Source organism: Plectropomus leopardus, chromosome 19, assembly GCF_008729295.1.
Source record: "Plectropomus leopardus isolate mb chromosome 19, YSFRI_Pleo_2.0, whole genome shotgun sequence".
Classification (NCBI taxonomy): Eukaryota; Metazoa; Chordata; class Actinopteri; order Perciformes; family Serranidae; genus Plectropomus; species Plectropomus leopardus.
In genome coordinates, this window is record NC_056481.1 from 21,702,009 (window position 1) to 21,716,057 (window position 14,049).

The 14,049-nt window shown below is 39.5% G+C and overlaps 1 protein-coding gene across 1 annotated transcript; it reads right to left on the minus strand.

The window, feature by feature from the left end:
- Nucleotides 1–1,549: 1,549 nt before the first annotated feature.
- On the minus strand, nucleotides 1,550–6,127 carry LOC121958473 (bone morphogenetic protein 2-like). Its single transcript, XM_042507417.1, has 5 exons — nucleotides 5,824–6,127; nucleotides 5,426–5,565; nucleotides 4,902–5,018; nucleotides 3,467–3,656; nucleotides 1,550–1,959 (listed from the first exon to the last, which is right to left on the minus strand). The coding sequence occupies exons 1-5, from the start codon at nucleotides 6,125–6,127 to the stop codon at nucleotides 1,550–1,552; spliced, it is 1,161 nt and encodes a 386-aa protein (XP_042363351.1).
- Nucleotides 6,128–14,049: the final 7,922 nt, after the last annotated feature.

Below are 14,049 nucleotides of genomic sequence, written 5' to 3' on the forward strand. Positions count from 1 at the left end.
TTCTGCTTATTTTTTTTATTATCTCTTAACTTTTTTGCTATTTTTTGTTAGGTTGCTCATTGCCTTTTTCCTATGCAGTTTATTCAGGTTTCAAAGGATCAGTAAAAATAAAAATGACAATCTGATCGCGGGACCTCACCTTCGACCATATGCAGCTTGATGCACCCCTGAAGATACAGCAGAAATACAGCAATGGAGCAGGTTTGCAGTCCTCAACCCGAACACAATCTTGCCATCTGCTGGTCAGTTACTGTAATGACAGGAGTGGAGTAGATGAGTAAGTAAATAACAGTCTGTGATTTGCCAATCTGCGCAACAATATAAATACGAATTAAGACAAAATGCAAAAACCATGGAGGATTCTTTCTTTCTGAAAAATACTCATGTATTATTGATCCATCACTAAGGACAAAAGCTCTTCTCCACTGGGGGCCATGGAGGTGAATTATGTAGAATTGTATGTCACTGTTTGGAATTTTGCCTCTATTTGTTTTTGTTTTTACTCCAGAGCTGTGTCTCTTGCACACCTGCTCACCAACTTTTTGTAAAGCCCTGACCCCACCTGAGTGCTGTGGAGGTGCACGCCCATAAATGTCCCAAACACAGAACAAAAAAAGAAAATAGAGTCAGAGGGAAGAGTGTCTGTAGAAAAAATACACACTGTCAGTAGGTCATAGGTGATGATTGAGAGGGATTAACTCTGTATGAACCTAGAAAACCTGTATAGAATATTTTTAAAGACATTTTAACTCTGGAATTCAGGTCTTTTGCAATCCAAGGACTTAAGTACACAAAGGATCACTGATTAACAGCTAAGGAATAGTTGTTTTATTTCTCAAAATTATACAATATTTAAACATGTGCATGAAAATACAGCTTCTTAATAAACTCAAACAAACCATCATCTCCTCATCCAACCCGTTCTCAGTCTAAACTCATCAAATATAGCTCCTTGGTCAGTGATTTCAGCATCAGACACCGACGCCCAAAACCACCATTCGAGGAAGTATGATCCACCAGTGGACGGCATCAGTTTGAAACCTGTCAATAACGACAAAACAAAAGAAGATGGAAGTACCCATAGGGCAACGAGGGGTGGGTGTGGGGTGGATGGGTCCAACAAACCTCGGACTTTCACCCAACAGTCCGCTGTTAACTTCCTAAGTGAATGTTTAGCCACACCATGATGATTTTTCGAAACTTAACCAAGTGCTTTTGTTGCACAACAAAATAAAAGTATACAAGGTGTTTTATGCAAGTTTATTTTGAAAAAGACTGTATGCATCTAACAAGCAGAAACTGTACATTTCCTGTGAAAAACGTAAGAGTATTTTGAAAAGACACAATGCATTTAAGGGGCGTTAGTTGACATATCTTCTCGGAACATCAATAACAAACGCAAGAGGACACCTGCCGCTTCATATGTTGGCGTCATTTGATGACGTGAACAACACTGACCAAGAGGCGATATGTGACGAGTTGGGATGAGAGTATGTTACCCCATCCCTTAGTGTCTCAGTGTTAAATAGTGCATGAGACACACAGCCAGTCAGTGACAGCCGCAGCTCAACGCCACCATGTCGTCATACTGCTTCAAAACCACGTTCTCCTCATCATCAAAATACAACAAACTGATGGACTGGAGTCTGTCAGGGACACAGCAGGGCGCTCCCACTTCATCACCAGAGAGCTTGAGAGCGTGCATGATGGAGCGTACAGTGGCGTGGTTGGTCGCCCTAAGGCTTCCCCCAAGTGGGAACGGGCAGGAGCCTTTACAGTGGTAGGCGTTGTATCCCCGGGGAGAGATGATCCAGCCGGACCAGCCGATCTCCTCAAAGTCGACGAAGAGGGGTACCCGCTGACAAGACTGAGAGCGGCCATGGGAGAGGGAACCTGGAGATGCACGTCTTCTCCTGCTTCGGTGCTCATGGAGTTCTGATGCTGCAGGTTGAACTTGTCCTGTGAAAGAAGGAAGGCGATCATATTGGGTTAGAATGGCAAAATATATAAAAAGTACTGCATTTTGTTATCTGTGATATTCATACTGTAACACAGATAGATGAATTGGCTAAATTCAGACAAAATGTCAACTGTAAAAAAAAAATAACACTATATAAGAGGGATAGTTCAGACTGTTTGAAGTGGAGTTGTATGTGGTACTTATCCATAGTTTTATCAACAATAAATGTCAGCCAGCACGCCCTCAGTTTGGAGAAGCAGACTAGAGTCTTACGCAGAGGCAAAGCAATGTAGCGCTTTTGATAGGGGTCAGCAACAAATCAAATTCTAGCCACCTTAAAAAACTTATATCAATTCAAGAGTACGCTATTTGAGAGTATTTTCACTGCTTTACCTTACAGACAGAGAGACTATTCAGACTCCATTGACAAAAACAGTAATGTTAGCTTGCTGAAAACAGGAGCTGCTGGTCTACTGCTGCTTCAATCAGTTAGTTATTTTGTGTTATTGGGTGACTTTGGTGAATCTGAACTGAAGCTTTTTAACACTAAATTCACACAATGACACAAAAAAACTTACTGATCCAAGGCAGCAGCAGATCATCAGCTGCTCTGTTCAGTGTTGTTAAATCACTGATTTTTTTCCGTGGGGTCTGGCTTTGAATAGAGCAATATCACAGCATCATTTTCCCACAGGAAACCAAAGTCATTAAGACATTAAGGTAAAGCAGGGAAAATATAAATATGAATATAATACTCAGCTCGCTTCTCCAAACTGGTGGTGTGTTGACTGACATCTATTGTGTGTAATATACTGTCTATAAATAAGTACCCCATACAACCTCACTTCAAAAAACTCTGAACTGTGCCTTTTAGTCCCCGTATTTTTAAGCAGTATATAAGCATCAATAACACATTATAATGTAGCATAGGCAGGCTTGTTAAGCTAAAGCTAAAAAGCTACTCAAGTTTAGTCACAATGCGGGTGTACTGAGTTTATTTACAACAGCAGACTCTAATTGGTTGATTCATAATTAACGTCATTGCTGCTCTAGCAAACTAGCAGGAGCTATCTGGCTAAAGTTGGTAGCTGTTCTTGAGCTTGCTAGCTTAAGAGAGAACGTGATTGGCTGTGAGGTGAGATCTCAGTGACAACACTGTCACGAGAAGTGACATTGTGAAAGTTATAAAAGTTAAATGTTTTATTAGAAAAAAATGGCATTATGAGATAATAATCATTCATTATGTAACAGCATGATGTTAAAATAATAATTTGAATTTCAATCATTTCTTTAGTTATTTCAATTTATTCAATTTCAATAATGTTCATTATATACTTTATTTAAATTATTTTTATTTCATAGTGTATTTTTTTTTTTAATTCTATCTAATATCCATCATTCTGGGATTCGATATAAAATGAATGTGCTACTGAAATGCAGAGTAAATCACTCTCTCATGCTTTTGCTCAGTACATTCCATCCTATGTAAGCCACCCATCACCTTACCCAGGTATGACTGGTTCGATGCTCCTGTCCTCCCGTCATCTGAGAATATGACCAGGTAGGCGTTTGTGTTTGTCTGCTCTCCATTCTGCGTCGATGAGGACACCACAGAGTCCATCCAGTTTCCAGAGGGAAGTGTGGTCACCACGAGGATGCCGTTATTCTCCTGGCTGTTGCGGATCCACTTTGACACCTGACATTCATTCATTAAACACAGTGGAAATACTTCAGAAACGTCTCATTATCAGCACAAATGAGATACCGTTCTGGTCAAACACAGGTGTAAATACATGTATACATAAAGTCCTAGAAATAAACAGAAAGTCCTCTTATCCCTGTAACATTCCAATCAACTGTTTGGTAGGGCACATTTTCTTACATCTTAATGAAAATGTGTTTAACTTCACTCAACCCAATTGAGCTATCGCTACCATTTGGTTTAGGTATGCAATGCAAAAAAAAAATCCACTAGAGGTCACTGTGTCTTTAAAAAGTCTGTCTTTTCCGGCACCTCCTATGGAAGTCAGTCTCCAGACGTGAGGGCTCTGTGTGGTGGCATTTTCAAAATTAGGTATATTTTTTCAACGTTTTACAGATTCAGAAATGTAACTTAACATATCGAATAAAAATAAAAACATGCTCAAACAAAGGGTTGATTTGGCCTTTTATGGTAAACATAGCGACACTAAAATAATGAATGAACATTTTTTATTAAACACAAAAAAGGATTAATATTCACTGTTGTCAAAATAATATATCTAACTTTATTCTATTATATATTTGATGAAAGAAACGACATTAGTGTGATTTTTTAGCATTTCTGTTTATATATATATATATTTTCAGAAAAATCCCAGAAATGGTAAGAAACTGATTTCTATTTATTTATTTATTTTTGAATTTGATGTATTAATCATGCCTTTTAATCATCTTTTGTTCTTTCACAAATGTCCCATGTTCTTTTATGTTCAGCACTTTGTGTTGCAGTTTATGCATGAATTGTGCTATATCAATAAGGCTATTATTATTATTATTATTATAATTACTGTAAGGGTACATATCTTGGATAAATACATGAAAACAATGCTAGTTCTGGTAATAATAATAATTCCATGGTCACAAATGTATAAATTTTGGTATGCTAACATATTTCAAGCAAATTTGAAATCATTTTTAATTTGGATTTTTTTTTCTTTCCGTTTTACCATTACTATGAGTGGCAATCTCAACTGTTTAGTTGAGGCCTGTAATCAAAAAAATATAGGGTTTGTTAAGAAAATAAACCTTGATTTTTGTTATTATAGCCCTATGGGTTTAAAAATGCAACCAAAAAAAAAAGATTGTTTTTTTCTAATTGAGAACTTAAAGGGTTATTATAAAACCAACAAACAAAAAAATCTCTAAAAATAATACAACAAATTAAAGGGTAGAGTGTTACCATTTGAGTGACATTGAAGACTTCCCATCCCTGTGTATAAAGGGGTACCAGTCTGGAGGTGATGAGGTTTCCTCTCCAGGGCTTCACTCGGCTGTCCAGCACCTCATACAGATCCACCTACAGTCACAACACAGTAGTTAACGAAATTGTGTCCATAAAAGACTATTTTCTTGTCAAGATATAAATTTAATATTTACATATTTACATTGCCATAAATTGTGATTGTTTTTGCAAATTATTTCTACATGAAAAAAAAAATCAAAATCGGTGATTTCTAATAATCATTATATTTATTGCTGCAAAATGTATCTGGTGCAGTAAAAAAAGCTATTTATTTTATTAATTTAGACAGCTACCAAAAGTGGATATTGCTATAAAATTGCCACGCAAAATATCATAATACAATGCTGTTTTGACTTTTTGATCTGTTTTTTCCTACAGTTCTCTGATGATGTTTACTTACTCAAGATTTAAATATCTACAAAAAAATAAAGTTTACATATCATCATCAAAAGTCATTTTACCTTATAGAAATGGGGCCCGAATGATTTTCCAAGGTAAAATTTCTGTTTCTTTCTAAACCAGCGGAACTCTGCTTTGATCATTTTCTCCTCTTTGCCAAAAGAGGACAGGTTGAAGAAGTGAAATCTCTCTCCAGCATGACCTGCAGGGTGGAAAAACATCAAACACAACTTTGTTGAAACGTTTAGATAATGTTTTGAAAAATACATTGCACAAGTTTTTTAAAAGTAGCTGTTTAACAAAGACTTAAACTGCGCGTAATCGTGCGTAAAAGTTTGGATAACAATTACGCACTGTAAATGATAAAGTTTTTGCTGCTGAATGGCTTCCTTTTATTCCAAGTACATTCTTACAAAAAAGATTTTTTAAAAAAAACTTAGCGCATGTCAGTTTTTCTCACCTTTATCCTCGAAACTCCGCACTATGTTTCCTTCCAGAATCTCCTTCTGACTTTTTGGGCGCCCGTCAGAAACCGTCACGGCGTTAAACAGATCCAACATAAACTGCGGCGCCTTCTTGTGAGGAGCGACCGGCGGACCTCGAGGTAAGTCCTTCAGATGGGACAACGCGTCAAGCTTTTCGCTCGCCGTGCTCAGCGCGTCGTGCCGCCCCTGTGTCCCCCTGTCCAGCGGGATGGCCAGCGGTGTGACGCATCTCAGCTGGAGCGCGAGGACGAGCCAGAGGCGCAGAGGTCCTGTTGTCATTTTTAGCGCGAGACGACTGAGCTCTGCACCTGAGGGACGGCAAGTGATAAGGGAGACCCCCGCTGCCTCTGATGATGACAGGCTGTCCCTGTATTCAGCTAAGACCCGGAGATGATTGGGCCGTGATTGATGATGGCGGACAAACAAAGGAAAGGTGAAAATGACCCGAGAGTCAGCCATAAAGATAAAAAATGGCTAATTCTGCTTAATCTGTAAATCCAGTTTATAGAAGGTCAAAAGCCATCTGTTTTATTTGACCCTTTTAACCAAATATAATCAGGAAGCACAGATATGTTTGACATTTGCAGGATTTTCTAAGTAATAAATAATGCAGAATGTCAAAAGATCGTTTTGAAAAAGTGATAAATCCTTCTGATGGCCAGTGGCGGATCTTCGAGGCAATGAGTAAGGAAGAAAATGAAAAGGCAAAAGCCATCCATGGAACATGACAAAAACAAGAAGATGACATTTGCAAATTTGCACCTACCATATTTATTATTGTTGTTTAGCTAAGGTATTTAGTGGTGTTGATCTGATCTCTCATTATATTATGTTACTGTTTGTAATAAATACAATAATATAAAAGCTAATAATAATAATAATACTTGTATTAATCATATATTTTGCAATTGTATTTGTGTTATTATTTATAATTCTCCATTATAATTTTATTATTTATGCTTTTATTTTATTTAACTCTTAATCCCCACTTTGTCCTAAAACAAAATTATTAATATATAAGACATACCCATCTTAACTTATACTCCGCTCCGCCAATCACCTCATAAGTCTGCCTGAATAACAGCTAGGGATACTAATATAGAACGACACTGTTCCTCCCCTACTGTGTATAGCCAATATGTACCCCAAACAACAACTCGCGCCCGACAGTTGTCCTCCACGCCCACCACATATTTACGCAGCATCTACACAGTAACACCCACTCTCCAAAATCCCAGGAGCTCACGTGTTTCCTCTCACTAGCTATTATAAACCCGCGTCCTCGGAAATGTTATACCCTCCCCTCTGTTACAGTTCTGTGTCCACTCCCCACCACCACTCCACTTCCTCGCACCACTGTCTACCCTACATATACCGCTAGCGCGCGCGCGGGGGGGGGGGGGGGGGGGGGCCCCGCGGGGGGGGGGGCTGTGTCCGGGGGGGGGGGGGGGGGGGGGGGGGGGGGGGGGGGCGGGGGGCGGGGGGGGGGGGGGGGGGGGGGGGCGCCCACACGCTAGCAGACCTTTTTTTTACAATTTATTGAACTATTACTATTTTTTTATTTTTTCCCCTCAGTTTCATTTATTTAGTTATTCTCTTAGACTGTGGAAATAGCCCGTTTGACTTCATAGAAACCCATTAATCTGTTAATATGGATACATTATTGAATTAATGAAAAAAAGGGAATGACAAGAAAAGTAAACAACGATTAATACAAACACGTAGCGATAATATGGGATAAAATAAATATATAAAAGATTAAACCTAATTATGGCGAGGGAACAGAACATGTTATTCCACTGGTGCATTACAGTTGCTTTAGATCAGGGGCCAGTTATCGAGCCAACCAAATAAAGTTCCCCCATGATGATGTTTTGTCGCCGGCGCTCCCGTCATGTGTTTCTCGGCACAGCTGTCCGTTATCAGTACGAGGCCAGTTGCAAGAGAGCAAACGAACGAGAGGAGCCGTGACGCAAATGAACCGCGTTTTCAAAAGCTGCTTGTTAATGCGCACATTTCCACAAAAAAACGGTCACCGTGTCCGTTTGGACAGTGACTCAGAGCTGACACCGAAATCGGCGTGACACGTTTATTCCTCCGTTAAGATGAATCCGAGATGATCTCTAATCAATCAGGTCAAACAAAGGGGATCAAATTCCCAAGACCATCATGCTGATCAATACCCTCACTTTCCCCGCAATTGTTAATCAAACTATTGGCGATCACACGGGGATGATGATCCCCTCTTTTAGGAGCCATTACTCATGTTTAAGGCCCTCAGAGTGAATTGATCTCTCTTGTATCACTTAGCAGCCACACTGTCAGATAAGCCTCAGGATGGATAATAGCTATAAACACTGTAAACAACAAGATACCAGGATCCAGTGATGATTGGATTTGCTAAAAACAGCATTTCTATCTGCATTTATTGTTAAAAAAATAACACTTTTAGCTTTGTTATCAGTGGAGAAGTTATTTTGTGTGATTACTCAAATGTTAAAGTTAGAAAAACACTGTTTGAGGTGAAAATGAGATGCTGAGGAAGCAATTACTTAAAGGTGTTGTGCGCTTTTTTTCCTTTTTTCTAAAAGTATGGTTGTATAATTACTAATTAATTACCTACAGTAGAAGTCAGTCAGCACGCTCCCAGATTGGAGAAGAGGCTGGAGTCAACATGGAAGCTAAGTAATGTACTGCTGTGGATGGGGTCCAGCAACAACACGTATTTAGCCATCTACAAAAAGTCCCACCAGTGGTCTAACACTGCCTCCAGGAAGATAAGTTAGGTTGTGTTATTGTTTGACTTTGAATCTGAACTAACTCTTTTTAATACCAAAGTCACACAATAACACATACTAAGTGATGAAGCCAGCAGCTGACCAGCAGCTCCTGTGTTTAGTAATGTTAAATCACTGTTTTCTCAGTTGAGTTTGGCTTTTGAGAGAGTGATATCAGAGCTTCATTTTCCCGTTAGAAATCACTGTCTGACATTAAGGTAAAGCGTGAACATACTCTCAGCGTACACTTCAAGTGATATTGATTTTTATAGATGGGACTTTTTTAAGTGGCTAAAATGCATTTTTTGCTGACTATATCCACAGCAGTACATTGCTTAGTTTCCATGTTAGACTGCAGCCTGCTTTTCCAAAACGGGAGCGCGCCGACTGATATCTATTGTATGTAATACACTGTTTATGGATAAGAAGCCCGTGCAGCCCCACCTCAAAAAATGCAAACTATCCCTTTAAGGTGCAGTGGAGCACAGCAGTGAAGCTGAATGACTTACATGTTAGCCGTGTGTCCTCCTGTCATGTGTGTGATTGCCTTCACGTGTACTGTATGTGTGTTTGCGTGTGACATCAGGCACGAGAACGTATATGAGACAGCTGGTGGGTGTGGGATGTCCTCAAATGTTTACACTGACCATGTGCTAATCACAGATAGACCTAAAGGGAAGCCCTCTGACGTAGACGTGAGCATCACCAAACAGCTAAGGACAGACGAAGGTGTCCTGTGCACGTGGCTGCGTTTGCAGATATACAGGGACCTTTGCGACAGAGCTGAGAATCATAGACAGGAGTTTTTTGTTACAGATTTTTTTTGAGAAACATTTAGCAGGATATTGATTTTAGGCTGAATGAATAGTTTGGCATTTTGGCTAATTTTTTTATTTGCTTTCTTAGATGAGACAATTGACACCACTCATGACACCATTTGATTAGTTAAATGTGAGGCTACAGCCAGAAGAAAGTTAATTTATCATGAAGATTGGTAGCAACTAACCTGATTTTGACTGAAGATTGAAGAAATTAAAACTCAAAATGACAAGTTGTGGTTTTTACAGGGGGTCACATCTTAGACTGGAGCAGTGACTTCCAGCCTTGCGATGAGGACGAGCCTTCATGAAGTAAAAACCTAACCCTGTAAAACCTCAATTAAATCCACTTCAGCCTGAATCTGGAATGTGGTTAAGGATTTACTTTTTCCTTACACAGACACTGATTATCTGCAGATAAATGTTAAAAAAGGCTCACAAATCTTTAAGCGTTTTTCACAGCCAACATTTTGACTTATGGTCCAGAAAGCACAGGTGTTACTGACACCATTAATGATAACTCTGCTCTATTCCCTGTGTCTTCACAGGGGGTCAGGGACCCCTAGGGGGTCCTCAGAGTTACTGCAGGGTGGTTGCAAGATTATTGTTTGGAATTTTTTTCCTTTTCAAAAATTAAAATATGTCTGAAAATATACAATTAATAAATTCAACATATTCTATCTTTTCCTAAAGCTTATCTTTGTGAAAGTGGGGTTTCTTCCAAGCAGCAGCCTCTAAAGCTGAAAAATGAAGCCAACGTCCTTTAATGTCCACTTGAGGCTGGCTCCAAAACAGAGTTCATCCCCATTAAAAGTCCGACTTTACAGCAGAAATAAACAATGATTTCCTCCTTCAGCTACCTGAAAAGTAAATCCTGGTTATGACTGAAGCCTGAGGCTAATGTGGCCCTCTGCCTGACTACCTTTATCAGCCCAGTTTAATATGCAGTGCAATTTTATACAATACATGTAGTAATACTGCTTCATCTTACACTCTCTAAGCAGTTAAATGCAAGACTGCCATCATTAACACCTGTTATAACTGTACTCTTTCTATTGCGACATGTCTGATGTCTTCTATTAAAAAGTCCCCTCTGTCTTCCACACTGATGTCACCAACACACAGGCCTACCCTTTGCCAATTCTTTAGCAGACTCAGGAGTAATGTACGGAGGTCTTGTGCGTCATCTTTTTGCTCATTTTATCTCAGGTTTCACTTGCTCCCGTATGGATGCAGTTCTCTCATATGAACAGCAGATGGGGCTGTTGACTCAGGCATGGGGAAAACAAGAGGCACTGGATCCTCAGTTTCACTAATCATAAGTATGATCATATTTCAGGAGACACTTTAATGTGCATTTATTTCAATATAGTGTAGGCATCTCATGGTTTTAAAATAATATTGCTGTCAGTCCTCCTATAAGAGAACCTAATGAATACATTTTTTTAAAAACATTTTATTGATTTGATATATAAGACCCTATGGCAAATACGTTAAACGTGCTTTTCCCAGGAGCCCCCAGGGGCCTGTTAATTAAAATTCATAATGTTTATCAGATAAAATGGGTAAACGAGGCAAATCTAATGGCAGCGGCCCCACACAGTTCAGGTGTACAGAGGGGTGTTTCTGAGTTTGAGGGCATGATTTTATTTTTTATACCCTCTGGCACTTTCTACATTCGAAGTAAAATCAATTGATTCATTTTCATTTTAAATGAGAGACTGGTCGAAGGCCAGATTTGGCCCACGGGTCGTAAGGTTGAGATCCCTGCCCCATGGCAACTTGAACAAAGCGTGGATAAACTCTACCAAGGTGCGTCTTAAAAGTGACAAAAAGGTTTAACATGAAAAGGACCCCAAAGTGATGCTACGCTAACTCGAAAATAACATCATTAAAAGAAAAAGAAAGGATTTGAATGGCTAGTTATTAACATGTAAACATATTTGATGCATATTTACTGTATAGTTGAAGATTTGTCTTCCAAAATTCATTCTCTTTTAGTTTGGCTCTGTATTTATGATAGTAAATGGTGATTCAGTATTGTTGCCTGAGAACTGACACAAAGCATGTTGGCGAGGAATCCTTCAGATTTCATGGATGTTGCTTTAGCTTTAGCATGCTGTTGTCTACTCTTTCACCCAGCGCCGCCTGGCTCCACATCTGACGAGTGTGTCCATGTGTTAATGACTTCACCTTGTGTTAAATACCTCGACTGAGGCAATTAGAGACACATGGAAGGCATTTGCTACAAGTGCTGGCCACTGCTACAGCTCTGTTTGAATGAATAATGAAGAGGAATACAATCACAGCCAAAGTGGAAACATATGACAGGGGTGTCGAAGTCAGCCACAATGTAACGTGATGTTTCAAAAAAAAATGCATCTCTATTGGCTCTGACCACAAACAAGTGGGGTCAGCAGGCCTGTTCAGTGCTGTTGCTGAGGTTACAGGGGCAATACTGTAACTGATATTTTCACTGATAGATGATGAGCTTTAATTGTAATTGCACAGTATTCTACTTCGTTTTCTAAGGGAACAGTTTGACATTGTGAGAAATACACTTATTTGTATTTTTGAGTTGGATAAGTAAAGATATATGGCACTGTCATGCCTGTGTGCTAATAAGGAGGCTACAGACAGCAGATGGTTAATGTAACACGGCATATAGACTGTAAGCAAGTAAACAGTCTGGCTCTGCCCAAAAGTAACAAAAGTCCACCTACAAGCATCTCTAACACCAGCACACTCCCATCCAAACTCGTCAAATATTGCCGCTTGATCGGTATCATTCAGGTCTACAAATGACCAACATGTTCTCATCCCAAATTGGAACTTTTTGCTGCTTTGCAGTAGACGTCAGCGTCTACATATGACACGTTATGTATCCTTCTGCACCTGCTTTTGACATTTCGGGACGCTGCTACTTGTGATGTCAGAACAAGCAATAATAGCACACGGCAACCAACGCTGAGATGTCAATAAGAACACACGCTGGCACGGATGACTAAGATTAGGCAAAAGAGGAACATGGGAAGGTGTAGAAAGAAAACATCACATTCAGATGGCAATCGAACTCCGAACTCATGCACAAATGTCCGGGGTTTGTTGGACAAATCCACTGTCCAACACTACCTGCCCTAAGGGGACCTCTGTGATCCTGATCTTGTGTTTTTACTGACAGCATTTCAACCTGACACCGTTCGGCAACGCATCATGCAGACGCAACAGGCTCAGTCCGGCCACTTTCTTAACTGATGCCACCAGTGTGTGTATCATGTCCCTGCAGCGTACAATAACTCCGCAAACAGTTCTGTACGGGCATGTTCTCAGCTGACGCCATCCAGCGGTGTATCACACAGACACAAAAAGTGTTTTTTGGTGTCAGGATCTTATGGCAAAATCATCACAAAAAGTGGCGGTATTTGACAACTTTGGAATGAGATGAGGCTGGGCAAACACATGTAACCTGGATATGGACATATGTTTTAGGGCCTAATTAGATCTGGTGACCTGAAGGATAGTAAACATGTTATCATATTAACATGTGTTCATCTGTGAAACAAATTCAGCACATTACAGTCACTAGTATGCTACTTATAACCCCAAACAGCTGAGAAAAAAAACATAAATCTTGAAAACGGAATAAAATTTCCTTTAAAACGTCAATATGCTGTAAGACGGGTCATTTCTTTGCCTGCTCTTTTATCCTTCACATTTTCCTTCCCCTCTATGACTCCCTCTAAGGTCAATCTAGACATACCTCCTCCTAAAGCTCTGCTTTATAAAAACGTCAAAATATAGTTTAAGTACATTTTGCCGTAAGGCGAGCTGAAAATGAGAGTATTTAGAGAACGACGCACCGTAGAAAGTCTAATGAGAGAAATGACAGACATCAATAGGGGATGACAGAAAAGACAGACTGAGACAGAGAAAAAAGACAGAGCGAGACATAGAAAAGTGAAGATTTAGACTGAATCAGCCAGGTTTCTGTAAGCCTCCACTGCCATACTTGAGACAGGAGTATTACAGTAATACTCACTGGAGCCATTAGGATGACTAGAGGATATCCTCCTCAGCTCCAATAGAACTGATGAGAGGAGGAGTGTATGTGCTGGTCAGGTACAGACTAGAGGACTTCCTGCTTCATCTTTCCATAAATGAAGAATTGGCCCGCCTCTACATATATCATTTTCATGATGGAAGAATGCCTAAAAGTTCTTGTGTGGAAAAGTGTAGTTTGTGTGCTCGTAGCGTATGTGTGCATGACTACCATGTATGAACGCAAAGGCATCTGTAGACACCAAAATAATTATTGTTAATTAAGAAAACAATGGATAAAAAGAAAGAAATGGGCTACACTGATGTTTTAAATTGGTATTTTCAACCAAAAACAAAGAACAAATTCCATTTAATTACATTTTTTCTTTCAATTTCAGTGAACTGACACTTTAAAGTTAAGCCATGTCCCTCCCCTTCTGGCGGACAACTATGGGACCATATTTCAGAAAAAAAATTTTAAAAAGAAAGAAGTGCAGTAGCTAACGGCGACAAAAGCTTGCTTGCAGATCTTCAAAAGAGAAAACTGATATTACTCTCATGTCTATAT

Excerpts from the sequence above, each read along its gene's own strand:
- LOC121958473 (XM_042507417.1), bottom strand. The coding sequence starts at position 6,127 with ATGACAACAGGACCTCTGCGCCTCTGGCTCGTCCTCGCGCTCCAGCTG. Across the intron at positions 5,019-5,425 it reads TCGGGCCCCATTTCTATAAG|GTGGATCTGTATGAGGTGCT; the intron begins GTAAAATGACTT and ends TTGTGACTGTAG. Across the intron at positions 1,960-3,466 it reads ATCGAACCAGTCATACCTGG|GACAAGTTCAACCTGCAGCA; the intron begins GTAAGGTGATGG and ends CTTCTTTCACAG.